This window comes from Gekko japonicus, unplaced genomic scaffold (assembly GCF_001447785.1).
Source record: "Gekko japonicus isolate JY-2015 unplaced genomic scaffold, Gekko_japonicus_V1.1 scaffold452, whole genome shotgun sequence".
In the NCBI taxonomy this organism is placed as follows: domain Eukaryota; kingdom Metazoa; phylum Chordata; class Lepidosauria; order Squamata; family Gekkonidae; genus Gekko; species Gekko japonicus.
Window position 1 is genome coordinate 46,331 of NW_015167545.1, and position 27,946 is coordinate 74,276.

The 27,946-nt window shown below is 50.4% G+C and overlaps 1 protein-coding gene across 1 annotated transcript in view; it reads right to left on the reverse strand.

Annotated features, from left to right (window-relative positions):
- Positions 1 to 5,496: 5,496 nt before the first annotated feature.
- Positions 5,497 to 27,946, reverse strand: part of TMEM132E (transmembrane protein 132E) — a 49,933-nt gene continuing 27,483 nt past the window's right edge. Inside the window, exons 5-9 of the mRNA XM_015413624.1 lie at positions 26,939 to 27,082; positions 19,696 to 19,901; positions 16,671 to 16,950; positions 9,774 to 9,965; positions 5,497 to 6,656 (exon numbers count right to left, since the gene is read on the reverse strand). Of these exons, the coding sequence (XP_015269110.1) occupies positions 5,622 to 6,656; positions 9,774 to 9,965; positions 16,671 to 16,950; positions 19,696 to 19,901; positions 26,939 to 27,082 (1,857 nt within the window). The 3' untranslated portion in view covers positions 5,497 to 5,621. The remainder of the gene's footprint in view (positions 6,657 to 9,773; positions 9,966 to 16,670; positions 16,951 to 19,695; positions 19,902 to 26,938; positions 27,083 to 27,946) is intronic.

Here is a 27,946-nt window from a genome sequence, read left to right on the forward strand (position 1 = left end):
ATAAATAACTGAGATGCTGCAAATATTATTCTTCAAATATGATGCAAGCTGCACAAAGGTTATCTATTTCATTTCATTCTGCATAACGTGTTTCTTCATACTATTTCTGCACAATTTAAGCTGCTCGACAGGGAGGGCTGAGGAACTCCGAACTCCCCGGGCTTATGGATTGCTGGGAAACCATGTTCTTCAATTCCTCTGGCTCATCCAATTTCACCAAGCATGGTATTTACATCTTCAAGCAATATACTAGTATCATGAGGGCTTTTCAGAAAAAAATGGCCTTCTCCAGGAACAGAGTTCTATGCCCATTCTGCACAAAACCCTACCAGTGGACTCCTTAGATACGATGTCTAAAGGTAAAGGTCTCCCTTGCTCAAAAGCCAGTCGAATCCGACTCTAGGGTTGCGGTGCTCATCTCCGTTTCAAAGCCAAAGAGCCAGCGCTGTCCAAAGATGTTTCCGTGGTCATGTGGCCGGCATCACTAAACACCAAGGCGCACGGAATGCTGTTACCTTCCCACCAAAGTGGTACCTATTTATCTACTTGCAATTTCTTGCTTTCGAACTGCTAGGTTGGCAGGAGCTGGAACTAGAGACGGGAGCTCACTCCGTCTTGCGGCACACTCAGGTCTCGAACTGCTCAACTACCGACCTTCCACAGCCTGCAGTTCAGCGTCTTAACCACTTGAGCCACCGCAGCTCCCAGATACTACCTGGATACGATGTCTACCTATCCAGTAATTTTTACTCTACCCTTCCTCTGAAGAGCTCAGAGCAGCCTAGATCATTCCCCTATCTTATCCTCACAACAGCGCAGCAACATAGATCATCAAGCCGATAGTGATTAGAACGGGATCATCCAGAGTGCCTGATGGTTGAGTAGGGTTTTGAACCCTACTCTAATCACTAAAAAAATACCGGTCCTTTAAAGAAGGGGGGGGGGCTCTTTCTGAGCCTAATCATTTATATAGGTGGGGTTTTTTTTGGGGGGGGGTGTCTTTATGCTCAGGTATCAAAGACTTGATCGCTATTTCAAAGCGCCTCCTTTAAAAAAAGAGCAATTCTTTTTCTGGGGTAGCGACATACATACATTTTCTTGGCCAGCCTCTGAATTAGCACACGGGATCGCAAGACAGTTGAATTAATGTTATTACTTCCTCGCCTCTCCGTTCCTCTGCAACATAAGATTCCTGGAAGGTCGGGGGAGTTCCAATTCTTCCTTTTTACTCCCTTGGGATGCTGCTTGTACATTCACCAATGGACTCCGATGCAGTGAGCATGCAGTGTTGTCCTGAATCAGTATGGTGAAATGGTTAGACTGTCATGAGAGGGAACGGGGACCCCTCTTCGAATCCTGACTCAGGGCTCAAACATACAAGATGAGGATCCCTCTTGTTCTGTCCAGAGAATGCAAATCGCAAACTCCTGCAGCCTCAGTTTGCTTTGGGACATGCAGGGAAGGGGAAGGGAGGTTTAACCCTTCAACCTCCAGCTGATTTTGCTAGTAAAACCGGCCTGTTTGCTTTGGGTTTCTTGTGTTGTTTTGTTTGTTTTAGCACTTGGAAGGGGGAAGTGTGCATTTGTATAGGACATATTTTCTCCTTTGAAATGCTAAAATCAGCATAGGAGAGCCAGCTACCCCACAGGGTTGTTGGGCAGATAAAATGGATGATCCTGAAGTCTTTGGAGGAAGAGAGAGATAAGACTATGAGAGATATTTGGTCCTCCTTCCACTCTGCCTGGCTCCCCTCCACAGGGAACATTTGATATTGAATTTTTATTGCTGCTTTGGAAGCCAACTGTGGGATGAGAAGCCACCATTAAAAGTTAATATTAGGCTGCTAAAGTCTCTTCAGACTGGCAGCAGCTCTCCAGGTAGGAATGGTGTTTCCCAATCCCTTATCCCATTTAAAAAGAGCTGCTGGATACGGAGCGAGCCCTTCGCATGTGGCAGTGTCCACCATTTTCCAATATGCCCATCAGACCCTCTTGTGGCCCTCCTTGGAACAGAGTTTGTCTAAAGGTGCTGATGTAAATACTGCACACCTCTCGTTGTTTATAATCCCAACGCAGGCGCAAACCCACCGAGTGGGTAGCTTGTGGAATCCACCGATGAGGCGCCGTCTAGTTGTCATGCTGCGCAGGGTCTCTGCCTCTTCCGTTGGTCAGTTTGCTTTTATTTGGGAAGAAAAAATTAGACAAAGTGGTGGGTAAATTCCAAGAGAAAGAGAGTCCATTGTCCATTGGTTGCCAGGGACTACCTTAACTCCCCTCTCTCCCTGGCCCCATGTTCTGCTACTCAGCACCTATGGGTAGCACCAGGTTCAACAAAGCCCACCCCCTCTGCTTGGTCTGCCTCTAGAGTTGCCAACCTCCAGGTGGAACTTGGAGGTCTCCTGCTATTACAGTGGATCTCCAGACGACCCAGGTCAGTTCCCCTGGGGAAAAAATGGCTGCTTTGGAGGGTGGACTCTTTGGCATTGTATCCTGTTGAAGTCCCTCTCCTCCCCAAACCCCACCCTCTTCAGGCTCCACCCCCAAAATCTCCAGGTAATCCCCAACCCAGCACTGGAAACTCTATCTGCCTGGCACGTGTCTGCCCATGGAGAATGGGGGTCATGTTTGTGGATGGGTACCTCCCAGTGCTCTGACCCAAAGAGCAAGAGGGAGGGGATCGATCAAAGAGAGGAAGACTTCTTTTCCATATGAGAATGTTTACCATCATTTTGGGATGCAGACAAGACCTCCCGACCTACGTTGCCTGAGGGCAGATCTGAAAGTGCACCGGAATCACGATGCCCCTCTCTTCCTGGATTGTACCACTTGAAACTGCAGGTAGGGAGGAGGTGCTGAGTCCAACTTTGAACGCTCCCCTCGCTTAATACCCCCAACTGTGGCACTGGGATGACTAATAAGCCTGGAACCGTTCTTCATGACATGGAGTCTTTGTATGTGCAGGAAGAAGGCTGGTATATTTGGGAATGACAGATTCCCCGCCCTGAAGGTCAGAGTGGTACGACCCAGGAAAAGCCATTCCATATAACCTTGCCACATGGAGATCAGCCCTGACCGCACAGAGGAAGCAGGGTGATGATTATGCAAAGGCAGAAGACACGCTGACCCCCTGAAACCCAGGATGGGGTTGCAGTCAGCAGCTGTATTGGGGCTGGACCGAGGAGCCACTTAGGGAGGGCACGGCCGTCCCACAGGAGGGTCTACGGATGCGGCCCACAGTTCACAAGAGTGTGGAGAAAGCCAGAGACAATATACCAGGCTTATATAGTTACTTGGACACACCAAAAGGCACCAATTCCTTTGCTTTAGAAAAACAGCATAGGCTACGGTTGCCAGCCTAGAGGGGGTGGCTGGAGATTTCCTGGGGATTACAACTGATCTCCAGGCGACAAGAGATCCGTTCCCATGGATCAAACGGCCACTTTAGAAGGTGGGATCTACGGCGTTATACATCACTGAAGTTCCTCCCCGAACCCCGCCCCCACCCCAAATCTCCAGGTATTTCCCAATCCAGAGCTGGCAATCCTAAACACATTTGTTTACCCCACAGTGATAGTGGCCACAGATGCACTGAAATGCCCCACACACATACAGAGTTTGGCCTTGACATACATAGGGCTGGATCCAGCCAGCTCATTTCATTCAGGCTTGCTCATCATCAGCCTCTGTCACATGTAGATTTTGTTCATGCGGGTCCCTCGATCCCGAGTCTAACTTTACGGGTGGTCAGAGCGGAACCCCCCCCCCCTTTTCACCACTGGAAAAACTGGTTGGATCCAACCCATTACTATTGGCAATTTAGTCCCCAAGAGGGGGGCTTTAAACTTGGCTGATGATCTCCTCTTCCATCCCTCTCTCAGACTTTAATCACGTGAGGGTGTGCCTCTGTCTTCTCCCCCAAGTGACATAGGCCCCTTTAACCTGCATGGAATGAACCAATGCTAGGACGTGGAGGAAGACACACGGGGAGGGGTGCTCAAGCTTAGTTCAAAGAAGCCCTTGTCGATCAAGGCAAGAATCTTTATTGTAACCTGCTGTAGGATCAAGTGAATAATTTCCATCTGCCCGTGCAAACACTTGCTTCTGTTCCAGGCCGCCAAAATCAACTGATCGTAGAAAAACAAGTAGGAACATAAAAAAAGAGACTTGGGGGGGGGGAATCTAGGATCCTGCAGACAAAGATCAGGCTGTTGTTTTTTTTAATCGAGATGTGAAATTAAGCCGCCCCGTACACTGATTCTCCACAAGTCTCAGATCCCTTCAGTCCCTGTGCCCCTTTTGGCAGTTCACCCCATCTCCTTGAGGTCCCCGTGATGTCTATCGACCCAGGACCCATCTCCGTCCAGCACACAGCCCCTCGATTGTAGGTAAATTTCATTCCCCGCATTCCTTGGCAGCTCAGCCAATGATGGGTGGGGGGAGGGAGGTGAGGAGTGTGAGAAAAAGACAGGCAGTTTTGAATCTCGATAAGAAACATCTTATCTCACTATAGACTGGCAGCACTGATAAGCAGGAGCCGTGACAGACAGCGGCTCACACGGCCACCGATTGGTGGGAGGCAACCAAACCACCAATAGAAGGGAAGGGGGTGTTCCTTGTTAAGAAGACCATAATGCCCTGGTTTTAAAAACAAAACAAAACTGAGATGATCTCTCCCATCTTACTGGAGCTTTGAGTCAAACTCCCCCACCCACCCCCAAATTTGGGTCAAGGGTCTATAGGGCTGTGGGGTTCCTGGCCTCCACTCCTGAAATCCGGGCAGCCATGTTGGTTATTGGGCAGATCAACTCAATGCCGGAAGGCTGGATCTAGGATTATGGGAAAGGCAGTGCAGGCACTAAAGGAGACAGGTGCTGTTTGGAATAGCCAGGGGGTGGTGGTATGGTCCTACCCCCCCTTCCACCTTCCCCATGTAGTAACAGAGTTAAAACTTCTTTGTGGGGCCCCAGGGCACTCTGGTGCAGCCTCAGGGTCACAACCTGGAGCCTTCTGCCCTAACCCCCTCCCCACTTTGCTCCAGCAATAGCAGTCTGTGCGAGTCCCACCGGGCTGGGCAGAATCCCTGAATGTTAATTAAGAGAGTCAATGTTTATTGTGCAAGAAAACAAAAAGCTGCAGAATCAAAAGTTTCCCTTTTGGAGATGGCTGACGAAGGCCGCGGCGGACGCCGGGAAGGCAGGGACTGAAGTCCCCCGAAGCAGATGCAAGGATTTATTCCATGTTCCAGCCAGCGCCTCGGGCTCCGATCGCCCCATCCTCTGGCCCCAACGGGGCATTGCCAGCCCACCTTTTTAACACTCGGACACGGACACCTCGCACCAGCACCGGCCGGCCCGCTTTGGCTTCGTCCCATTGATGCCCCCGTAGTTATGGCGCAAGCTGCCCACCGAAGACGGTTCCCTCCGAGGGACAGGAAGTCATCCCATATGATGGGACGGATCCTGTCTCCCTCTGAACGTCACTAGGACTGAGGTTGGGCTTGTCCACTTGGAGGGAAACCAGAAGGAGGCCCCGACGAACGCCAGAGGGGAAGCGCAAACTATCCCATCCAATCCCCGCGAGAGCACCCTGCCCTGTGGCCTGGGGAGCGGCAGGTCGGACCCATTATGCAATCTCTTTGATCCTGTGGATGTAGTTGTGCAGTTCCTCAGGGTCTTGGAGGCCCATGTCCTGACAGACCCACTCCATGTCCTCCTCGTCAGCTATGGGGATAGAGTTATAGGCCATCTCCTCAGAAGGCATGGTGGCAAAAGTAGTGAACTTGACCCGCTTGCGCTTGGAGGTGGGGGAGTTGAGCGGGTCCTCACTCTGGTCCCTGGTGGAGCCCCCCGAAGAGCCGTCCCCCCGCCCGTGCACTTGGCTCTGCACGCTGGTTTGCGAGGAGCCGCTGCTATGGTGGTCACCATGGCAACATGTCTGGACATTCTCCAGCGGGTTGCCCGGGCTCTCGGGCTGAGGAGAAAGGTCATTCTGGGCCCGCAACGGCTGCCCGTTGCCCAAGAAGACCCAGTGATGAGAATGGTCCATGTTGGTCTGTCCTTCTGGCGGGATCCGCTTGTGCCGGTACTTAAGTACAAAGACTATACAGTTGATGAGAAAGACGAGGATGGCTAAACAGAAGACACCGAGGAGGGCGTACATGCCTATTTCCAGGTCTGTCAGGCCCCGTGTCACCTGTACGTAGCCGGTAGGGATAGTTGGGAACTCCTCAGTGGGGAGAATGACACTAGGCACCCGACTCTCCTGACTGGGCACCAAATGCCACTCCCCCTCCAACCTTGGGGTGGTTCCTGGAGCCCCCTTCTCCCGTCCCGGCTTGCTGGGCGTTTGGACAGGCTCGTAGTCGTAGGTGGGCTCCTCCTCAGAGCTGAAATGCACGCGAACGCTGGCCACAGCAGTGGCCAGTACACTCTTGCGCTTGGTTTTCTGGCAACTCTCGCAGATCATCAGCTCGATCTTCACCAGCTCGCCGGACCCCTCGCCTTCGGCCACCACGACTGGGAAGGCCCGGTCCGGTGTCACTGACACCACAGACCTGTCATGGCTGCTCACGACCAATGTGTAGTCCTTCGGGTCATACAAGGAGAGGGGAGCTGTAGTACCATCACTGTACGAGACCCAAAGACTCAGCAAGGCCTCCTAGGGAAAAAAAAGTGTTATACAAATTAATATCCAGTCAAAAATAGAAGATTGAAGTCAAAATGAGGAGGAAGATCTTGTATTCTATTGCAATGAAATACGGAAAATGGTTAGGCCAAAGGACCCATCAAAGTTGACTGCTTTCTGAGCCCAATCAGGAAAAACATGAAGTTAAATACTTAATATGACATCATCATACCATCATCATGAAAATAATATTCAGAAGGCATAATTGGTTACAAAAACTTAAACAACATTTACATAAAAATCTCCTTATTGGTCAAATGTAAGAAAGGTGTGTCTATACAACAGTGTCACATATTTACTTGACCTGACCTGAGTCTTATCGGCCAAGGCTTGTTCTCACCCAAACAAAGGTGTTTTTCTCTGATACCAAGTAAAAGATCCTTTTTGACCCAGACACTATGAAGCTGTAACCTAAACAATTAGAACCATGAACCTTCTACCTTCTTCTGTACCAAAAGAATGTTATTGTCTTGTCTGTTAACATCAGCTGGAAAAATACCCTGACCCACAAAGAAGAGAGGCCTTCTATATAACAGGCCTTCATTACATTCCAATAAAATGTTAAATCTATCATAAATCTATAAAAACCAGAGAAATATGAATAATCAAAAGAGAAGAAAATCTATATAGTCCCATCTCTACTACAAAAGGGACAAGACTGTGAGGAAGTATCCACCCTGCCACAGCCACCCCGCACTTCCCTCACCGATAGCTTTCAAACTTTTGGCTCGGTCTCGGAACACTTGTGTGGCTGCCGAGGAGCTCTCCTCCGGCTCGTTGAAGGTTCTGCGATATACTCAGTTCACACTAACCGGACCATTCTCATTACGTACGTGTTGTCAAGTCGCAACCGACTTATGGAGGCCCCAGCAAGAGGCTTCTAAGGAAAGTGAGAAGCAGAGGTGGCTTTCCACTGGCTGCCCCTTCACAGACTTCCTTGGTGGGCTCCCCTTCAAGTGCCAAAAGAGTTTTCGGCTAAACATGAGGAAGAACTTCCTGACAGTTAGATCGGTTCCTCAGTGGAACAGGCTTCCTCGGGAGGTGGCGGGCTCTCCTTCTTGGGAGGTTTTTAAACAGAGGTTAGATGGCCATCTGACAGCAATGTGGATTCTGTGAACTCAGGCAGTTCATGAGAGGGAGGGCGGGAAGGGTTGCATCAGTTCTTAGTTCTCGCGGCCTTTTCTTATGCGCCCAGGGAAACGCTGATGGCCACTTTGGGGTCAGGAAGCACTTGTTCTCCAGGCCAGTTTGGTTGGGGATCCTAGACACTTTTTGTCATCTTCTGGGCATGGAGTGGGGGTCACTGGGGGTGTGGGGGTGAGGTATTTGTGAATTTCCTGCATTGTGCAGGGGGTTGGACTAGATGACCCTGGAGGTACCCTCCAACTCTATGATTCTATGCACCCTGCTTAGCTTCCAAGATCTGACGAGACTGGCCTAAACCATGCTGCCCTCCCTTGCCCCCCGTTGGTGGTGGGAAGCTCTGTGAAGTTGCAACCGACTTTTGGCAACCCTGTGGGGTTTTCAAGGCAAGAGAGGAGCAGAGGTGGTTTGCCACTGCCTACCTCTGCCCAGCAACCCTGGACCTCCTTGATGGCCTCCCATCCAAGTACTAACCAGGACCGACCCTGCTTAGCTTCCAAGATCTAATGAGACTGGGCCAGCCCGGGCCATGCAGGTCCACTCCCTCGTTGCCCTGACGTAAATAAGGGCACCCAAAATCCACAGTGACACATTATCATCATCATCATCATTTGTAGTCCTCCTTTCCCATAGGCACTCAAGGTGGATTACAAACTAGTCTGTCAAAGCAAGCAAGCGATTAAAACATTTGAATCTAACAGCAAAAATTCCTGGTAAAATTGAATAATGCAGCGGAGCTGGACAGATTAGAGGCATCAGCCTATTCCATCAACCAGCGAGCAGAGTACGCCATTTGATAAAAACAACTGCATCTGGCATCATCGTGTCTTAATGAAACGCAATCATGCAATGGGGCTGTGAACGAGGATCTGGAAAAAACAGCACAAGCAAGCAAACAGTCATTAGCAGGCAAGGTGAATTTAGCATCGTGACTAGCCTCATTTGGTCACATCATGAGAAGACAAGAGTCACTGAAAAAGACAACAAGGAAGGAAAAGTTGAAGGCAGCAGAAAAAGAGGAAGAAAGAGAAGAAGGGATTGGATTTATACCCCACCCCCTCACTACCCAAAGGAGTCTCAGAGTGGCTTACAATCTCCTTCCCCTTCTCCTCCCCACCCTGTGAGGTAGTAGGTGAGGCCGAGAGAGCTCTGAGAGAACTGACCTTGAGAGAACATCTCTTAAAGAAATTGTAACTGACCCAAGATCACACCAGCAGGTGCAAGTGGAGGAGTGGGGAATCAAACCCGGTTCTCCCAGATTAGAGTCCGTGCACCTAACCACTACACCAAACTGGCTCTCATGTTAGGAAGACCTAACATGAGATGGATTGGCTCAGTTGAGGAAGTCCCAGCCTTCAGTTCACAAGGCTGTCCATGATGGGACATCGTGGAGGTCATTAATTCATAGGGACACCATAAGTCAGAAGTGACATGATGCCACAAAACACACACACACCACTAGCTTGAACGTGGGAGTTTCCCATGTGCAAGGTTCTTTCTTCTTCACAGGGGGGCCATTCAAACACGTGAGACCTCACTGGAGACTCAAGGGGCTCTTGCCAAGATCAAGATGCAGTCTGCTAGAGAAGAAGCCATCAAAAATGGTACCGGAAGGCCTGGAGTAGCAGAGCCTTCTGGGAGTTGTAGTTTGAAGGCGACTTTGTCCCAGTATGGGACAGTATGCCAGTGTGGTGTAGTGATTAAGAGCATCGGACTAGTATCTGGAAGACCCAGGTTCAAATCCCTACTAGTGCCCTGGAAACTCACTGGGTGAACTCGGGCCAGCCACACACTGTCAGCCTAACCTACCTCACAGGGTTATTGTGAGGATAAGTTGGAAGAGAGGAGAAGGATGTAGGCCAGTTTGGATCCCCACTGGGAAGACAGGTAGTGTATCAATGAATTAAAGAAAGAAGGAATGAAAAGTACTGCTCTCTCAAGCATTACCTGCTTAGAGAAGTTGAGCGTCTGCTGAGCCGTTGTCTTGGCCACAATGGTGTGACTGTTCCCGGGACTGGGGTGCAGTGAAAGGGAGAGGTTGGAGACCACCTGGGCTTTCAGCTCGGTGATGGTGACCTTCTCATCAGCCACCGTCACCAGGGTCTCTCCAAGGACTGCCTCCATGAGCGGTGAGGCTACCTGTGTGGGAGAAAAAGGCAGGGTTTTTTTGTAGAAAAAGCCCAGCAGGAACTCATTAGCATAATAGGCCACACCCAACAGCAGAAACCCATTAGCATATTAGGCCACACCCATGACAGTACAGCTCATTAGCATATTAGGCCACATCCCCATGTTACCAGAAGTGCGGTCATCCAGCCACACCCACCTTTTGCTTATTCTGTTTACCTTGCTTGTTGTCAAAACCCTGGGCTTTTTTGTAGCAGGAACTCCTTTGAATGTTAGGTCACACACCCCTAATGTAGCCAATCCTAATGCGTTCCTGCTGTTGGGTGTGGCCTATTATGCTAATGAGTTCCTGCTGGGTGTGGCCAACTCAGGAGCCAGCCGGAACTCCGTTCCTGTGCGTTCCTGCCCAAAAATAGCCCTGGAAAAAGGTATACCTCCACTGGTAAAGATCTTTTTTTGTTTAACTTTATGTGTTTGTTTTTTAGAAACTGAAACTCTACTAATTACCAAGAACTGTATAAAAAAACCTAGCTTATTCCAGCTCAGTTATATGAGTTTGAAGAGTATGCTCTACCCCGTTCTTTGGTATCCTTCCACCTCCAACCGCTCCAGCCTATATAAAACACCTAACTGTCCCTCATTACTGCAGAGCATTTGTGCTCGCACATCTAAATGCTGCACCCTCAGCAGTCCTACACAGGAGGTATTGTAATTTGCCTTCTCAAGACAGACTTTGCTAATGTGATTTGAAAAAGGCTGACTCTCTGTCCGGTATGCTATTGGAATGCCCTTACTACAACTCTTATCGCGAGCTATGGATTGCCCCTAAAGGTAAAGGTAAAGGTTCCCCTGCTCGAAAGCCAGTCGAATCCGACTCTAGGGTTGCAGTGCTCATCTCCGTTTCAAAGCCGAAGAGCCAGCGCTGTCCGAAGACGTTTCCGTGGTCATGTGGCCGGCATGACTAAACACCAAGGCGCACAGAACGCTGTTACCTTCCCACTGAAGTGGTACCTATTTATCTACTTGCAATTTCTTGCTTTCGAACTGCTAGGTTGGCAGGAGCTGGAACTAGAGATGGGAGCTCACTCCATCATGCGGCACCCGGGTCTCGAACTGCTGAACTACTGACCTTCCACAGCCTGCAGTTCAGCGTCTTAACCACTTGAGCCACCGCAGCTCCAGATTGCCCCTACTTTAACAGAATTACCCCCCACTTTACCCTATCTGTTGGTGGGTAGAGATCCAAGGACTACACAGGCAGTGGCCAAGTATCTCGCCACCATAGATTCCTTTAAAAAATAAAGACTCCATATCCGCGGCTCAAGATCTATGGATCACAGGAGCTTGAAAGAATGAAAGGAAAGGAAAGGCTTTATTTAGAAATTGTAAACGGTGCCCTCTCCAGAGGACCTGCTCCAGGCGGTTCACAAAGGTCCCGTCCACACGAGGGGATTTGGGCCAGTTGCGGGACAGTTCGGGGGCGGATCAAACCAGCGCGATCACACCACAACATCTGGGAAGCGTCCTCCTTCCGTACCCAAACTGGCCCATTCCCGGGAAAAGCCACCGCAACTTGCAACCACCTACCTTGGTGGTTCATCCTTTAGCTGCGCGGCAAGCCGGGCGTTTGATCGCCCACGCTTCCTTGCGCCGGCACAACCCCGGCCGGTAGCCGAACTGCGCATGCTCCGACATGCGCACTTCGGCCGGCTCCCGGTTAGGGCTGTGTTTTCTCCCCGGCGTTTGATCGCGCCGAGGAGAAAATCCGTGGGATCCCGCCGCGGCTTCTCAACGTTGGCGCGGCTTTTAAAAGCCGCGCCTTAAGAGGCTTTTCCCCTGCCGTGTGGCAGGGGCCCAAGTAAAACATGTCAAAATCCTACAACAGCGTAATAATAAGAACGGAAATTAGCCTAGCTGTTAACAAGGCCTCAAAAGAGCATAAAGCATCTAGCATTCTTTAATGAGCTTCATAAAGCAATCCTCGGGGCCAAAATCAAATTGTTAAAAATACCATACCACTTAGTTAAAAGCTTGGGTAAAGCAAAATCAGTAAAAGAGAGTAAGCCTCAAGGGGAAAGGCGCCACCACTGAAAAAAGCCCCGTCTCTGCTTGTCGTTTGCCTGACCTCTGTGAGCGTGAGCAGAGATCAGAGCTTGCGAAGAGGATCTTAACTGGCGGGCTAGACAGTATGGTCCTTCGGTTCAGTCCTGTCTTTCTTTCACCACAGAACTCAATGAACCATCCAGAGGGGGCCTGGATTAGACCAACTGGAAGTCCGATATATGCAGTTTTGGATTATGATATATGCAATTTGGGTTATGATACAGGCAATTTTGACACGCGCTCTTGGCAGCAAGTTCCTCAGGCCTCAGAGATACCATTGTATACTTTGTAAAGCAGTAAAAACAATAATAGCTCATGCACGCAATTGGATGTCACAAATACCACCGGAGACCCTTTCTGGACAGTGCAAAGAGACTCCTTATAGCCTGTGTTTTTGTATAAGTGACGATGATGTCAGAGATTGTATTTCTCATTCCGCTCATGCACTGAGGTGAGCTGAGAAGGCACTGCGATGGGAATCCACAAAGGCAGAAGTGCATCGACCGGGAATCCGTGCAAAGACCTTGTAAGAACCCATCCTAGCTGTTGGACATTCCCTCCCCTATTCTTTGCATAGGATCGCCTCATTGCAGGCCTCCTGACACCAGTTTACTGATCTGGAAAACTGATATGCCCCATCTCCAGAGACCTGCTCTGTACAACAAGTACAACTTGGGGGAGGGGGAGACACCATAGTGTTACCACTATAAAAACAAGCCATAAAAACAACACCAAGCCTCAATGGGGAGGGTACTCCAATGGCGAGGTGCCACCACTGAAAAAGACCCATCTCTAATCAACACTTGCCTCACAAGAAGAAGAAGGAGAAGGAGAAGAAGGAGAAGAAGAGGAGGAGGAGGAGGAGGAGGAGGAGATTGGGTTTATCCCCCGCCCTTCACTACCCAAGGGAGTCTCAGAGCGGCTTACACACTCCTTTCCCTTCCCCTCCCCACAACAGACACCCTGGGAGGTAGGTGGGGCTGAGAGAGCTCTGACAGAAACTGCTCTTTTTCAAGAACAGCTCCTGCCAAAATTATGGCTTGCCCAAGGTCATCCAGCAGGTGCAAGTAGAGGAGTGGGGAATCAAACCCGGTTCTCCCAGATTACAGCCCGTGCACTTAACCACTACACCAAGCAGTCCTTCAAGTATACTGGCCTTATAGGCACAAAGACACTGTTTTACTCCAGAAGGCCTTTTAAAATTAAGTTTTACTTGATGTTCCACCTTGGGTTGGTTAAAGTACCTAACTGAGCATCTTAGGTATGTATTCTTACTGTTTGTGCATGTTCAGGATATCGTAAATTGGAAAGAACGTTTTAAAGAAGGGAACATGCAATGTAAACATTCTCAATAAATGAAATATGTTTCTAGGCCCAATTTGACAGAATCCAAGGCAGACGTTTCCCCCACACACACTTCCAATGAGGCGCTTGCATTGGTCTATTATGCCAAAGCTGGAATATCTGCAGACATACAGTGAGGAAAGGAGCACTGCCAAAATCCAGTCTTACTGCTCGAGGTGGAAAGTGAATGACTTTGGAAATGATCCCCTGATGAAGCGAGCTGTGAAACCTGTAGGGACCCACAAGAAAGAAATAATTTTTTTTTACCTTGCACCTGTTTTTCTACATTTTTTTCCTGCCTACTGGTGCGGCCATTCTTGTTTCCTCCAGGACCGGGCTATACCATCCCGCCTGCCCTCCCGAGCGGGCCTATAGCATATATTTAGCAATGTGTACACATGAAGCTGCCTTCTACTGAATCAGACCCTTGGTCCATCTAGGTCACAACCAGGGCTCTTTTTGTAGAAAAAGCCCAGCAGGAACTCATTAGCATATTGGGCCACACCCCTGACAGCACAGCTCATTAGCACATTAGGCCACCCCCCCATGTTACCAGAAGTGTAGTTATCCAGCCACACCCACCTTTTGCTTCTTATTCTGTTTACCTTGTTTGTTGTCAAAACCCAGGGCTTTTTTGTACCAGGAACTCCTTTGCATGTTAGGCCACACACCCCTAATGTAGCCAGTCCTAATGAGTTTCTGCTGTTGAGTGTGGCCTATTATGCTAATGAGTTCCTGCTGGGTGTGGCCAACTCGGGAGCCAGCCGGAACTCCGTTCCTGTGCGTTCCTGCCCAAAAATAGCCCTGGAACTGTCTACTCAGACTGCTGGTGGCTTTCCAGGAGTCTCATGCAGAGGTCTTCCACATCACCTACTGCCAAGTGTGTGTGTGTTGCGACCGGAAACAAAGCACGCAGGGCTGGGATGCAGAATCCCGAGACGCTCGGCTTAGTCTTTTGTTAAAAAGCCCACAAGTGTTTAGCCCTTACGAAACTGTGCGGGCCGTTCCCGGGAAAGGACCGGGGACCGGGGGTGACTGCCAGCAGCGACTGGAGCAGAAGCATGGCCAATAAAGCAGTACTGGCACCCAAGCGATGCAAATGCGTGCGGCAAATGTACTTTATCCAGATCAGCTTTTCATTGCTGGAGTTAACTGCATGAAAAAGAATGCTCTGGGTTTTTAAAAGGCTCAGCAGGGGTGTGAGATGAATCTTGTAAAAAGGGCTCTCCGGTGCACATGTCGCAGGGAAAGTTTTCGTTTCCCTCGTTGTGGGATTCTGGATTAAACCCCCACCCACCACCTCCACCTAAGCCTCCGGCTGCCCGCTGCCAGAACACATGCTTCAAATGCAAAGGGGCAAATCCATAGAGCATCGTCCCCCGGAGCACCGTTCAGCCCCTGCCGGCTCGGTGGGGCTCCCTGGAGCACACGGAGCCCGGGGAGGACAGGCTGACCTTGAGCGGGCTCGCATCTTTGCAGGCGGCATCTGGGAGCTGGAGAAATTTTGCTGAGGAAGGCAATACAGTGTCGAGAAGTAGAACTAATTGTAGTCGGAAATCTCTGGCACTGGATCAAGGGGGGTGGGCGCGAAGTGGAGCTGGGAGAAAATGCACAGGAGAGGAAAGGGGGGAAGAAAAGGAAGGTCTGGGGAAGGAGGGGGGTGCACTGAAAGGCAGGGGAATGCAGAGGCCAGGTCTGGTTTGCAGTGAGGGCCAACCTGCACGTAGGGAGTCTGCAAGCAGAGTCCCGGATGGGGAACGTGGCTTTTAAAAAGCAGCCATGGGGAGGTAGGGGGTGGGATCAGGGCTGCAGTGCTGGGGGAAAGATAAGGGCTAATTCTTCCTCCTGTGCCATTTCTTTGTTCAAAACTGGCCCCACAGCCAGGTTGCTGCAGGGGGGGGGGCATTTCTGGCACAAAACAGGTGCCATCTTCTTTTGTCTCCCCTCCACACACACACACACCAGGAACACACAAAGCTTTCTTCAAGCAAGAGAGACCGTTGATCCATCCAATTGAGTCTTGTCTACTCTGACAGGCAACTGGCTCTCCAGGGTCTCAGGCAGGGGCCTTTCGTATTGCCTACTACCGGGTCCTTTTCAAAGGCGAGGCTGGGGATTGAATCCGGGATCTTCCGCATGCAAATCTTTACCACCGAGCCCCTTAAACCAGCGGGGCAGAAGCGACACTGTACTTTGCAGACTCACTTGACTAAATGCTTCACTAGGCCAAAAATTCCCTCCAGGTAGCAAATGGCTCTGTTAGGTTCTATTCTCATTTCCCCCCTTCTCCCGAAATGCTAATTTTCTATACATGACACTATTTCCTTTTATTGGTGGGGGAAAGCAGTCTGTCCCCCAAGTCCTACCTAGAAGCCTGAGGTGGTACAATCCCGACCACAGAGAGCCCCAATTAAAACAGTTCTGAACAAACGGGAACTATGGCCACAATTCCAGTGAATATAATGCAAAGTTTTAAAAAGCTATTGAAGAAGAAGCTATTACAAAGAACCGGTTCCAAAATCATACCAAAATGGCACCAAGTGTAAAAGTTGTGTTCATCTAAGGCAGGGGTGGCCAAACTTGCTTAACGTAAGAGCCACACAGAATAAATGTCAGATGTTTGAGAGCCGCAAGACGTGAACAAATATTACACACACGTTTTTATTGGAAAATATGCAAATTTGCTTTTTGTTAATATTAAATGAGACTGCCAAAAATAAAAACAAAAGGGATAAAAACAGATATAACTTTAAATGCGTCCTGCAAGGCAAAGGGATTTAAAGAGACAAATGCCTTATCCCAAGCCGGACAGTGGGACGGAGGGGCTTTGAGAATGCATTTAAAGTTAAAGTTGCTTTCTTTCTCTGCTCCCCCTGCCTCAAGCCTACCCGGGAAGGGGAACACTGGCTGGGGAAGGGAAGACCAGTTAGGGAGGCAGGCCTCCCCTTCACTTCCCCAGCCGCCCTGCCGGGAGCCGCACAATATGTGGGAAAGAGCCGCATGTGGCTCCCGAGAATGTAAATGTGTAAAGCAATAAGAAGAGGTTCTCTGTGCATATGCAGGATGACTTTGCCTCACCGCTGATATCACAGCATAATCAAGGCTTAGGAGCGCGCAACAGAAAACCCCTGACTCAAAGAAATTTGCAGCAGTCCAAGAAATTCATATTTAATGCTCTTGTCTAGCTTCCTCTCCATCTCCTTCCCCGTCTGGGAAAACAGATGCAGAATAAATGCTGTTGGTATCGCTGAGTACCGGTTCGGCTTTTACCTTGAAGAGTGTGGTCCCGGGTTCTCGGCCCGCCAGTGTGTTGCTGTCCACCATGTGGGCCACCCGCGGGTCCTCTATTCTCATGAAGTCGCTCACCAGATCTGTGACCTCAACCATCCACTCTGGGCCCAGCATGGTGACCACTTGGTCGGTGCCCTCTGAGGAGGTGGTGTGGAACTGGGTGAACACCTGCAGGGTGGCGTGCTGGTACTGGAGGGTGCAGCCCCGGCTCTGCCGTCGTTCATCTTCCTCTTCATCGTCATCACTCTCCCGAGCTGACCTGTGGGCAGTCCAAACAATTGGGTCAGAAATCAGGCCACGCCGTGCAGCTGTTCCCTCTAAGCTGTAGAGTCTTGTGAGCAAAAATTCTACTTGGTGAGCTACTGGCATTAAAGTTGTGAGCTACTGCATAAATTAGTTTGCACTGGAGCCATCCTTCTTGAGCTAGGACAAAAATGTGTGAGCCGGAGGCTAAAAAACTGTGAGCTAGCTCACACTAACTCAGCTTAGAGGGAACGCTGCTCACCATGTCTCTCAGCTCTTGTATAGCCAAATGATGGACATTTATAATTTATAAAGCCCGCCTTTCTCCCAGGAAACTGAGATCCAGGATGAGTAATGCCGATAAAACTGAATGCATCGCAAAACACACCAAAATACCCATTAAAACAGCCAACAATGACACATTTAAAAGTCCAGGCACCCTTCAAAGGCAGAAAAAAACCCCACTCAGGCCTTCTAAAATGTTCAGCCTTACATCCAGTGTTCCCTCTAAGCTGACTTAGTGTGAGCTAGCTCACAGTTTTTTAGCCTCCGGCTCGCACATTTTTGTCTTAGCTCAGGAAGGGATGGCTCCAGAGCAAACTAATTTATGCAGCAGCAAAATTGCCTGCTCACAACTTTAATCCCAGTAGCTCACAAAGTAGAATTTTTGCTCACAAGATTCCACAGTTTAGGGGGAGCACTGCTTACATCCCCTCCAAAAGCACAGAAGGCATGTAGATCTTCTAATGTTCCCGGAAGATTCTCTTACACCATTGGAGTGGCTTCCAAAAAGCTTGTAAATGGGCCAGTCGGTATTTGTATTCCGGCAGGGGCTGGAACTACCAGAAGGCAGACCAGAGCTGCCGCCCGGGCTCCTACTGAGAGGGGTGGTCGGGGTCGTGACAGTTATTATTGGCTCAGTGATCAGTCACAGAAATCTTAAGTAATGAATGGTTGAGGTTTGGGTCAATTAAATTTGCATATGTTTGCACATGTGCAAAACCAAGAGCTATGGAGAACATGCTTTATTTTTAGCAACACACCAACCGTTATCTGAGCAGATAAAGATTGATCCTTTACCGGAACTGGGGTTGGATGCATAAATTGAGGGAAATGTAGTCTAGTCACGATCTCCATATCTGAAAGGTTTATTCATCAATACCTTAGGGGGCGGGGGGAAACTTATGGAAATAAATGAGAAATTCCTCTACGTAGTGGCAGGGGCACAGATCCCCCCCCCCCCGAGCTACCAAGACGTTCCAAACCCGGTATTCAGAAAGCGCTCCTTGCTGCACTTTCCTTCCACTCACATGCTTTCTGTGGCTGTATTTATTATAACAGTGGAGAAGTCCCCTCCTCCTCCCTACTCAGTGCTGGCAGGTTCCTAGGACAAAATGCTCCACTGCCTACAACTGGCGTATCCCTGGCCCTTCCGGCCCAGCTTGATGAGAACAGGGTCGGTGTGCGGGAGGTTGAGGACTGAGGATCACTTGGTGCTGGAAGTTTCATGGGAGGGAAATGAAAGGGTTGTCAGGCACTGCAGCTCTTTTCACGGAGAGGCTGGGCCATAGAATCATAGAATGTTAGAGTTGGAAGGGACCTTGCAGGTCATCTAGTCCAACCCCCTGCACTAGCCAAAAAATAGCCCTACATACCTACAACAGACCCGAAAGATGGTCGTCCAGCCTCCGCTTGAAAACGTCCAGCGAAGGAGCATCCACCACCTCCCGAGGCAGACTGTTCCACCGCTCAACCACTCTTACAGTTAGGAAGTTTCTCCTGATATTTAGCCAGTAACGACTCCCTTGTAATTTCCACCTATTAGACCTAAGGCGATTTCTCACTAGAGATGCCTCGCAGCACAGCACCGTTTGCCCCAACACAAACATGTCAATTTCACACCCGAAGCTCCGGGGCTGCATTTTTACTCGGGGCTTCACCCGATTTCCTCCGCACTTTCGTGATCCTGGTTTTTGAGGATCATGAAACTGCGGAGGAAACAGGGCGAAGCCCCGAGTCAAATGCAGCCCCGCAGCCTCGGGTGTGAAATTGACATGCTTGTGTTGGGGCAAACGGCACTGTGCTGCGAGGCAGCTCTAGTGAGAAATCGCCCCTAGTCTTGCAATCCGGAGCAAGAGAGAATAGATCCACTCCATCTTCTACATGACAGCCCTTCAAATACTTGAAGACTGCAATCGTGTCCCCTCTAAGCCTTCTCTTTCCCAGGCTAAACATACCCAACTCTTTCAGCCTTTCCTCATAAGACTTGGACTCCGGTACCTCAGGGCCAGTTTCTAATTGGGTCAAGATGTTTAACTAACAGAAATGTGCTATGGGCACCTTTCTGGGCGTAAGCTCCACTGAGCTGAAAGGAGGGGCTGTGGCTCAGCGGTAGAGCATCTGCTTGATATGCAAAAGGGCCCAGGTTCAATCCCCGGCATCTCCAGTTGAAAGGATTGGGTAGTCAGTGATGTGAAAGACCCCCATCTGAGATCCCAGAGAGGCACTGCCAGTCGGACAATACTGACCTCGATGGACCACTACTCAGATTCAGTATGAGGCAGCTTCATGTGTAACAACATGGAACTTGCTCCTAAGTAGATTGTCCCACTGGGATAACCAAGACAGTCGTGTTTTCAGGAAACAGACCCTGGCATGGTTTCTAGTCCACATTGTGCATCTGTCTGGAGCAGCTCGGACTGATTTCCGTCCCTTCCCCAACCTCTCTCCCCAAACACACTCTGCAAAACCACTCGCCTACCTGCGGTCAGGCAGGATGGGAACCCGCCAGCCCTTCACTTGGCTGAGTCGCGAGTCCGAAAGCTCGATATGAAGGGGGAGCTTGGGGACCCAGACAGTCATCTCCAGGAGGGCGCTGAGGTGGTCGTAGCTGAAGGAGACGCCCGCATTCATGGAACCCCTCGACTCCTTGCCGCTCACAAAGACATAGTCGCAGCTGCTGGACACCTGCAGAAGAAGTGGGGGCGGGGGGAGAAGATGTGGTCAGGGAAGGCCGATTTGCACAGTGTTCAGCAGTAGATCATAGGCTTGAATACGCCAGTAAAGAAGGAGCACGGCCTAGTGGTTGAGCATCTGCTTGGCATGCAGAAGGTCCCAGGTTCAATCCTGACCATCTCCAGTTAAGAAGAGAAGAAGAAGAGACTGGATTGATACCCCGCCCTTCACTACCCGAAGGAGTCACAGAGCGGCTTACAATCTCCTTTCCCTTCCCCTCCCCACAACAGACACCCTGAGAGGTAGGTGGGGCTGAGAGAGCTCTTTTGAGGACTGCTCTTGAGAGAACAGCTCCGAGAGAACTTGTGACTGACCCAAGGTCACACCAGCAGCTGCAAGTGGTGGAGTGGGGAATGAAACCCCATTCTCCCAGATTAGAGTCCGCGCTCCTAAGCACTACACCAAACTGGCTTTAAAAGAGCAAGTAGGAGGTTGATGTGAAAGACCTCTGCCTGAGATCCTGAAGAGCTGCTGCCAGTCTGAGTAGACAATACTGACCGTGATAGAGCAGCAGAATGCAGTTTCACATGAAGAATGCAGCATGGATTAAAGAGAACTGCAGGACATGGGGGGGTAGTTGGCATTTTGAATGCACTCGTGGCCCTGAGTTCTCGTGAGTGGTCACTCACAGGTTAATTGCACTCCTCACAGGCCCTCCCTCTCCCCTGCTTTCTGGGCCTTGTGAAATTTGGAAAAGACCAAATTTCACAAGGATGCCAGTTCAGTCTGGATAGCCTATTTCCATTGAGCTTCTCTCTGACCCCAAGCCAGTCATGCACTCTCAGCCTACTGCACCTCACAGCCAGAGACAAAGGAACATAGTCTGTCATTGCTCAGTTCTACGTCACGACCTCAGAGTTCCTTGGTGGTCTCCCATCCAAATACTAGCCAGGGCCAATCCTGCTTCACTTGGCTAGCCTGGGACACCCAAATCAGGGCAAAACACTAGTACTTTTCCTGATACCAGGGTCAAAAGCAACCAAGGGAGACCGGTTTCAAATTGAGCCACAGCAACCATCCATAGCAAACCCGTACCCGTCCACATCCAATACCTGAGTATGCTTGTTCCTTGAAAACTTTCAGAGATGTGTGGGATATTGCCTAGATACCCTGCAGATCCCTTCTGTGGCCAGAAATAAGACTTGGGGCACAGGCTAAATCTCTGCCCATCGCTACCCATGCAAAGTCCACAAGCTTTTGAGCGCAGATGCTAAGAGTCGACCGTACCATTGGGTATGTGCCAGGACAGATGGGCACGAACTGAATTACGAACCAAAATTCATCACGAACCAGGCCCGGTTCATGGTTCGCGAGCCTCAGTTTGTGCCCATCCCTATACGAACCTCCCACAACCCTCCAGGTAGTTGTTGGAGGTTTGTGGGGTTCGTGGTGGGAAATGAGAGGGATCGCTGAAATGGCTTGCACCTATTTCAGCCTAACAGACTGAAATAATGCAAGCCATTTCAGTGATCCCTTTTGCTCCCTCCCTCCCGGGCTTCCAAGCGTTCCCTTTAAATGGGTTTTGCAAGCGGGTGCCATGCAGGAGTGGAGTCCAAGCGGCAAATTCACCACTTCTGAGTGAATTCACCACACAGACCCCACTCCCACGTGGTGCTCACTGTCAAAACCCATTTAAAGCAAACATTCCCTTTAAATGGGTTTTGGAAGATCTCCCTCCCTGGGGAGCTACCACCAGCAGAAAGGAGGGAGGAAAGATCTCCCAGGAAGGGGAATCTTCTCCTCCTTCTATTCTGCTGGCCTCAGGGAGCTGCTCCCAGCAGAAATGAGGGGAGAAGATCCACAAACCTCATGAACCTGTACCGGTTCATGAAATGGGTGAGGTTTGTCTTGGTTTGTGGGACCCCACAAACCACAAACCAGGATGAACCGCCTTTTTTCCGGTTCATGCCCATCCCTATGTGCCAGCTCTGTTTTTTCCTTTTTGGACTTTGGGGTCCCACTTTGTACACTGGCTAACTTCCAGAGCAAGCCCTGAAAATTCTGAACCACCATCGCCACCACCCCCAGCTGCAAACTTGGCAAAAAAAAAAAAGACCTAGTTGAACCAGAGTTTGCTAACAACCTTAATTTGAAAGGATGCAGGAATGTTTTCTCTGTGTGTCCGTGTGCGTGCATTTGTGTTCGACATGGCCAGGGTCTATTTCCCTTGATTCCCACAGGGCTACTTAAGCTGGGCTTCGACAGCAGAGAGACACAAGCTCAGCATGTCTGGGAAGGCAATCTCAGCTCCGCATCGGAATAAAAATGAGGCCCGAAATGCATCTCTGGATATTGTGTCGTCCATCAAAATAAAGACGACGTGCCATTGCTGGCATCCCCTAGGCTAATAAAGACACCCACGAAGACAAGCCGGGGAGGGGGGCAGCCCTTCCAGCCTTTGAGGGGCAGCTAATCACACACCGTGTCCATTCAAATATTACCGGGGAAGGGGACATGCTCTAGCCAGAGCCACACTTTGGGTAATATCCATTCGGGCATGCAAGGGGAAGTCAGGTTTGGGAAAGATCCAAGGGTGTGTACAGAGCTCTTTTGCTTGCACAGAGTTCTAAGGAAGAAATTCAAGGCAAATGGATGAGGTGGTCCACCCGATAGAAATGGCATAAGAGAAGTCTGACGAGATTTTGATGCAGAGCATTTTTAAAAAATATTTATGTCTTGCATTTATCCATCTCTCTCTCTCTCTCTCTTTTCACATTTCCCCCCACCATTCTTCTAAGGAGCCCGGCACAGAATAAACAATTTCCCTCTCCCCTCCCAACTGGACCCTCACATCAAGGCTAAAATCAGAGACAGACAGACAAAGACAGACAGCTAGAATGTGCGACTGGCCCAAAGTCACCCGAGTGAGTTTATAGCAGAGAGGGGATCTGAACCCCAGTATCTCAGTCCCGTGAATTCTAACAACTAGACATCACTGCCATAAAATACTATCTTTTTTCTCAATATTCAGGTCATCCTTATGGTCATCCCCCCCCCTTCCTTTTTTGCCTCGCAATACTCTGGTGTGGTAGGCCAGACCGAGAGAGAGAGAGAGAGAGAGAGAGAGAGAGAGAGAGAGAGAGAACATAGGAAGCTGCCTTCTACTGTGAGCTACTGGCATTAAAGTTGAGAGCGAGCGATTCGGCTACTGCATAGATTAGTTTGTTCTGGAGCCACCCGTCCTGAGCTAGGACAAAAATGTGTGAGTCAGAGGCTCAAAAACTGCGAGCTAGCTCACACTAACTCAGCTTAGAGGGAACACTGGGAGGAGGTTCCCCCCCATCCCTTGGCATAACTGGACCAACAAAACTGCTAACCCCGGCTGTGGCTTCGAGGCAGCCGCTGAAAAGCTGTCTGTTTCAGCACAAAAATACCGGCTCCCGGCCTCAGTGTCTCGCTCCTCATGTGGCTCGTGGTGCCGGAGGCTTGTTCCTGGCATCCCTCAGGCCTGAAGATCGATGGAGCCACTTCGGTTGTTTATGCCCCTCTCCGCTGCACACACCCGGGGAGCACGGAGACAGCTGCTCACAACTCCACCACTCTCCGTAATGCTGAATTATTTACAGTAACAGATAGCGGCTGGCCTGATAGACGGTGTAGGTTTATATTCCTGACAGAGCAATTGGCCCTCCCCCCGCATCTCTCCAGGTAAGCGGGAGAGCTTGCCAACACACCTCTCCGCGGCACGGCCGACATAACTCACGCAGGGGCGGAAGGAGGGGGGGTGCCGAAAGGGACTTAATGGAAAACAGAACGGGAGGGGGCCAGAACGAGCCGGCGACATTATTCATCCCCGCCTCGGCCTGCTCGGGCCCACCCCCGGATCCGGGGAAAACAGCAACCTGTGAGGATTTACAAGCAGGAAAGTCACGCGTGGGCTCGTCGGGAAGCTGCGGGTGGATGCAGGACTCGTCTGGAACGGCAGTGGTAAATCAAGAGGAGGTTTAATCCAGGCAGTGGGGAAGGATTTGAACTTGGCGGGAGGGGGAGAAAAGAGCCGGCCACCTCGGTCACCTGAGCCGTGCGCCCATTTGTGCGGAGGCCTCGTTTGTTCAATCCAAAAGGTACAAAAGGAGCTACTATGCATGGCTAAGCGTATCTGGAAAAAACAGCTTCCGACACCAGGGCCAGTTTGGGGGGGGGGGCTGACAGTCCCCAGGCCCCCCTCCCCCACTCTGCCCACCACCAAGCACTCATGCCCTCCCAACCCACCTGCCTGTGTCCCCTTTCCCTGTCCGGTCACAAGCCCTCCCACCATCCACACAGTTGCCTGCAGACCTTTCCCCAGTGGCACAGGGCAGGGCAGGTGGCAAGGAATGCGGATGCTGCAGCGCTAAGAAGTGAGCGGGCAGGGGGTGCCGGCGGCAGTGGAGCCCGGCAGCTGCCTCACCAGAGGTTATGTTGACCCCAGCCCTGCCCGATGTTCTGCTCTAGCCAGCTTTGTTTGCCTGTTCCCACGCCCATGGCCCCATTAGGGCATAGGGTTGCCAGGTCCCTTCAAGACGCCGTTGGGGGGGGGATGTGGGGGACGCTCCAGGAGTTGAAAGTGTCACCCCTGACAAGCCGTCGTCACCAGAAGTGACACTTTGGTTTTTGGGCAAAACTCTATGGTAAAATCACCCTCAAACCATAGAGTTTTGCCAAAAACCAGAGCATCGCCCCGAGATGCCTACATCACTTCTGGGTGATGTAGGCACGTTGTTCCATGTTGCTGTTGGGGGGGGCCTCCTCCCGCTGGCCAACAGTAGGCAGGAACCCACAAATCTGGGGAATTCCCTGCCCGCAAGTGGGGACTGGTAAACCTATTAGGGCAAGAGGCCATACTGCTGGTTGGCATGATTCTATCGAGCCTCTCCCTGAACCTGGCCCTTCTGTCAACATGGTCAGACCAGGACAAGAGAGACCCGGGTTCAAATTCCCACACAGCCTATGAAGCTCCTCAGGGGGGTCTGTGTCGCTCTCTCTCTCTCTCTCTCTCTCTCTCTCTGCCTAGCCTGCCTTGTATGGTTCTTGTGGAGACAAAACGGAGGAGGGGCAGGGCTGGCGTAAGCAGGCCCTGAAGTACGGCAACTGCCAGGGCCCATGCTGCTGACTCCCGACTCACACATCTCCTCCGACGCCTGCACTCACACTCTCCCACTGCCTGCTTGGGAGCAGGGCTGCCACCTCCGGATTGGGAAGTCCCTGGAGACTGTGTGCCCTGACCTGGCTGGCCTGGGCTAGCCCAGTTCTGTCAGATCTTGGAAGCTAAGCAGGGTCAGTCTTGGCTAGTATTTGGATCGTGGGAGACCACCGAGGAATACCAGGGCCATGACTCAGAGGCAGGCAATGGCAAACCACATCTGAAATGTCTCTTGTCTTAAAAACAAATCTGGCTCGCCACCTAGTGGTGCATGATGCTAAAGAGCTAGAACTTCCGTCTGCCAGACAATCTTAGGATCTCCTGGCTATTCTGCACACACTGCCTGATGATGATGATGATGATTCTACTGTGACTGACAAAGGGAGCTTTGACTCTTGAAAGCTTACACCCTGAAACTCTTGCTGGTCTCTAAGGTGCTACTAGACTCAAATCTAACTGTCCATGTATAGAGGCAGCATACCACTGAATCTAACTGGGAACATTCATTCAATCTCGGAAGCTAAGCAGGGTCGGCCCTGCCTAGTATTTGGATGGGCGACCTCCAAGGAATACCAGGGTCGGGATGCAGAGGCAGACAGTGGTTCAAACTGAAAGAGTTGGGTACGTTTAGCCTGGGAAAGAGAAGGCTTAGAGGGGGCATGATTGCAGTCTTCAAGTATCTGAAGGGCTGTCACGTAGAAGATGGAGCAGATCTCTTTTCTCTTGCTCCGGACTGCAAGACTAGATCTAATGGGTGGAAATTACAAGGGGGTCGTTCCCGGCTAAATATCAGGAGAAACTTCCTAACTGTAAGAGTGTTTGAGCAGTGGAACAGTCTGCCTCGGGAGGCATAAGAACATAAGAGATGCCAATGTTGGATCAGGCCAAAGGCCCATCCAGTCCAACACTCTGTATCACACAGTGGCCAGAAATACCAGTGCCATCAGGAGGTCCACCAGTGGGGCCAGGACATTAGAAGCCCTCCCACTGTTGACCCCCCCAAGCACCAAGAAGACAGAGCATCACTTGCCCCAGAGCCCCTATCTATACCTTGTGGCTAATAGCCACTGATGGACCTCTGCTCCATATGCTTATCTAATTCCCTTTTGAAGCCGTCCATGCTTGTAGCACCCACCACTTCCTGTGGCAGTGAATTCCAAGTGTTAATCACTCTTTGGGTGAAGAAGTACTTCCTTTTATCCGTTCTAACCCGACCACTCAGCAATTTCATGGAGTGCCCACGAGTTCTTGTATTGTGAGAAAGGGAGAAAAGTACCTCTTTCTCTACCTGCTCTTTCCCATGCATAATATTATAAACCTCAATCATGTAACCCCTCAGTCGTCGTTTCTCCAAGCTAAAGAGCCCTAAGCGCCTTTACCTTTCCTCATAGGGAAAGTGTTCCAACCCTTTTATCATTCGAGTTGCCCTTTTTTGCACTTTTTCCAAAAGGCGGTGGATGCTCCTTCGCTGGACATTTTCAAGCGGAGGCTGGACGACCATCTTTCAGGTCTACTGTAGGTCTGTAGGGCTGTCTTTCAGCTATGCTCCTGCAGTGTGCAGGGGGTTGGACTAGATGACCTGCAAGGTCCCTTCCAACTCTAACATTCTATGACTCTATGAAACCATCTCCGAACATCTCTTGCCTTGAAAACTGTACAGTGTCACCATAACTCAGCTGTGACTTGAGGGCACGTCCACCAACAACAGCCAAGGAACAATCTGGCTCGCCATTGTGGAAAACAGGGTGTTGGGCTAGAGGGAACCAGGCTCCAGTCCAGCGGAGCTCCTTGTAGCTTCATTTTTGGCCAGGCAGGTCCCTCACAGCCCCCAAGCTACATGCACCGGAACTGATGCACTCTCACCCACCTTGATGATATCTTCATTGCTAGACTTGCACTCCACGTCAGCCGAAACGTCCATGATGATGCCAGTCATCTCAATGGCGATGACCTTCACCGGGATGGCCACCGTCCGACCGGTCAGGATGGCTGTGTTGATGATCTCTGTATCCTGAGGGACAAATGGCAAAAAGAAAGAGGAGGTCTTGTTATAGCCCCAGAGTCCTACATCTTCTGACCTGTAATCCCACTGTCCGTGTATTAGCTCAGGACTGCGGTTCTCTTTCCAGATTTTTGGTTGCCTCTATGGGCAGTGCTTTGAAATCTGTGGACATTTCTGCATGACCATCTGGGGCAATGTTCTTACATTTTCATTGTCTGCTCAAGAACAAAAGACTCTCTGGCCCTGACCTGGATAGCCCAGGGAAGCCCGATCTCGTCAGATCTTGAAAGCTAAGCAGGGTCGACTCTGGCAAGTACTTGGATGGGAGACCTCCAAGGAATACCAGCAGTCGGGAGGCGGGGGCAGGCTTTATTCAGCCAATTCTCTGAATATCCTCCAGGCCACCAGTAGGGGTCAGTCAGCAGAGGTCGCCATTACTTCCAGGTGCACGCACACTTGCGCGCACGCACACACACACACACATATTTTAAAAATATATCAAAAAATACCCCCCCCCAAAAAACCTAGAGACTCTGCTATGCTGTCCCTCACACTCTGTGCAAAAAACAACAACACCCCTATACTTCCCATATATTATGGTTGTACAGCAATGAGAAGCAGCGAAGGTACATAAATAATATCACACACAATATATTCAAAAACAAAAGTGAGTAATAAACGGAGTGCCCTGACCTGGATGGCCCAGGCTAGCCTGATCTTGTCAGATCTCGGAAGCTATGCAGGGTCGGCCCCTGGCCAGTATTTGGGTGGGAGACCTCCAAGGAATACCAGGGTCGTGACACAGAGGCAGGCAATGGCAAACCACCTCTGAGCGTCTCCTGCCATGAAAACTCTTCAGGTTTGCCATAAGTC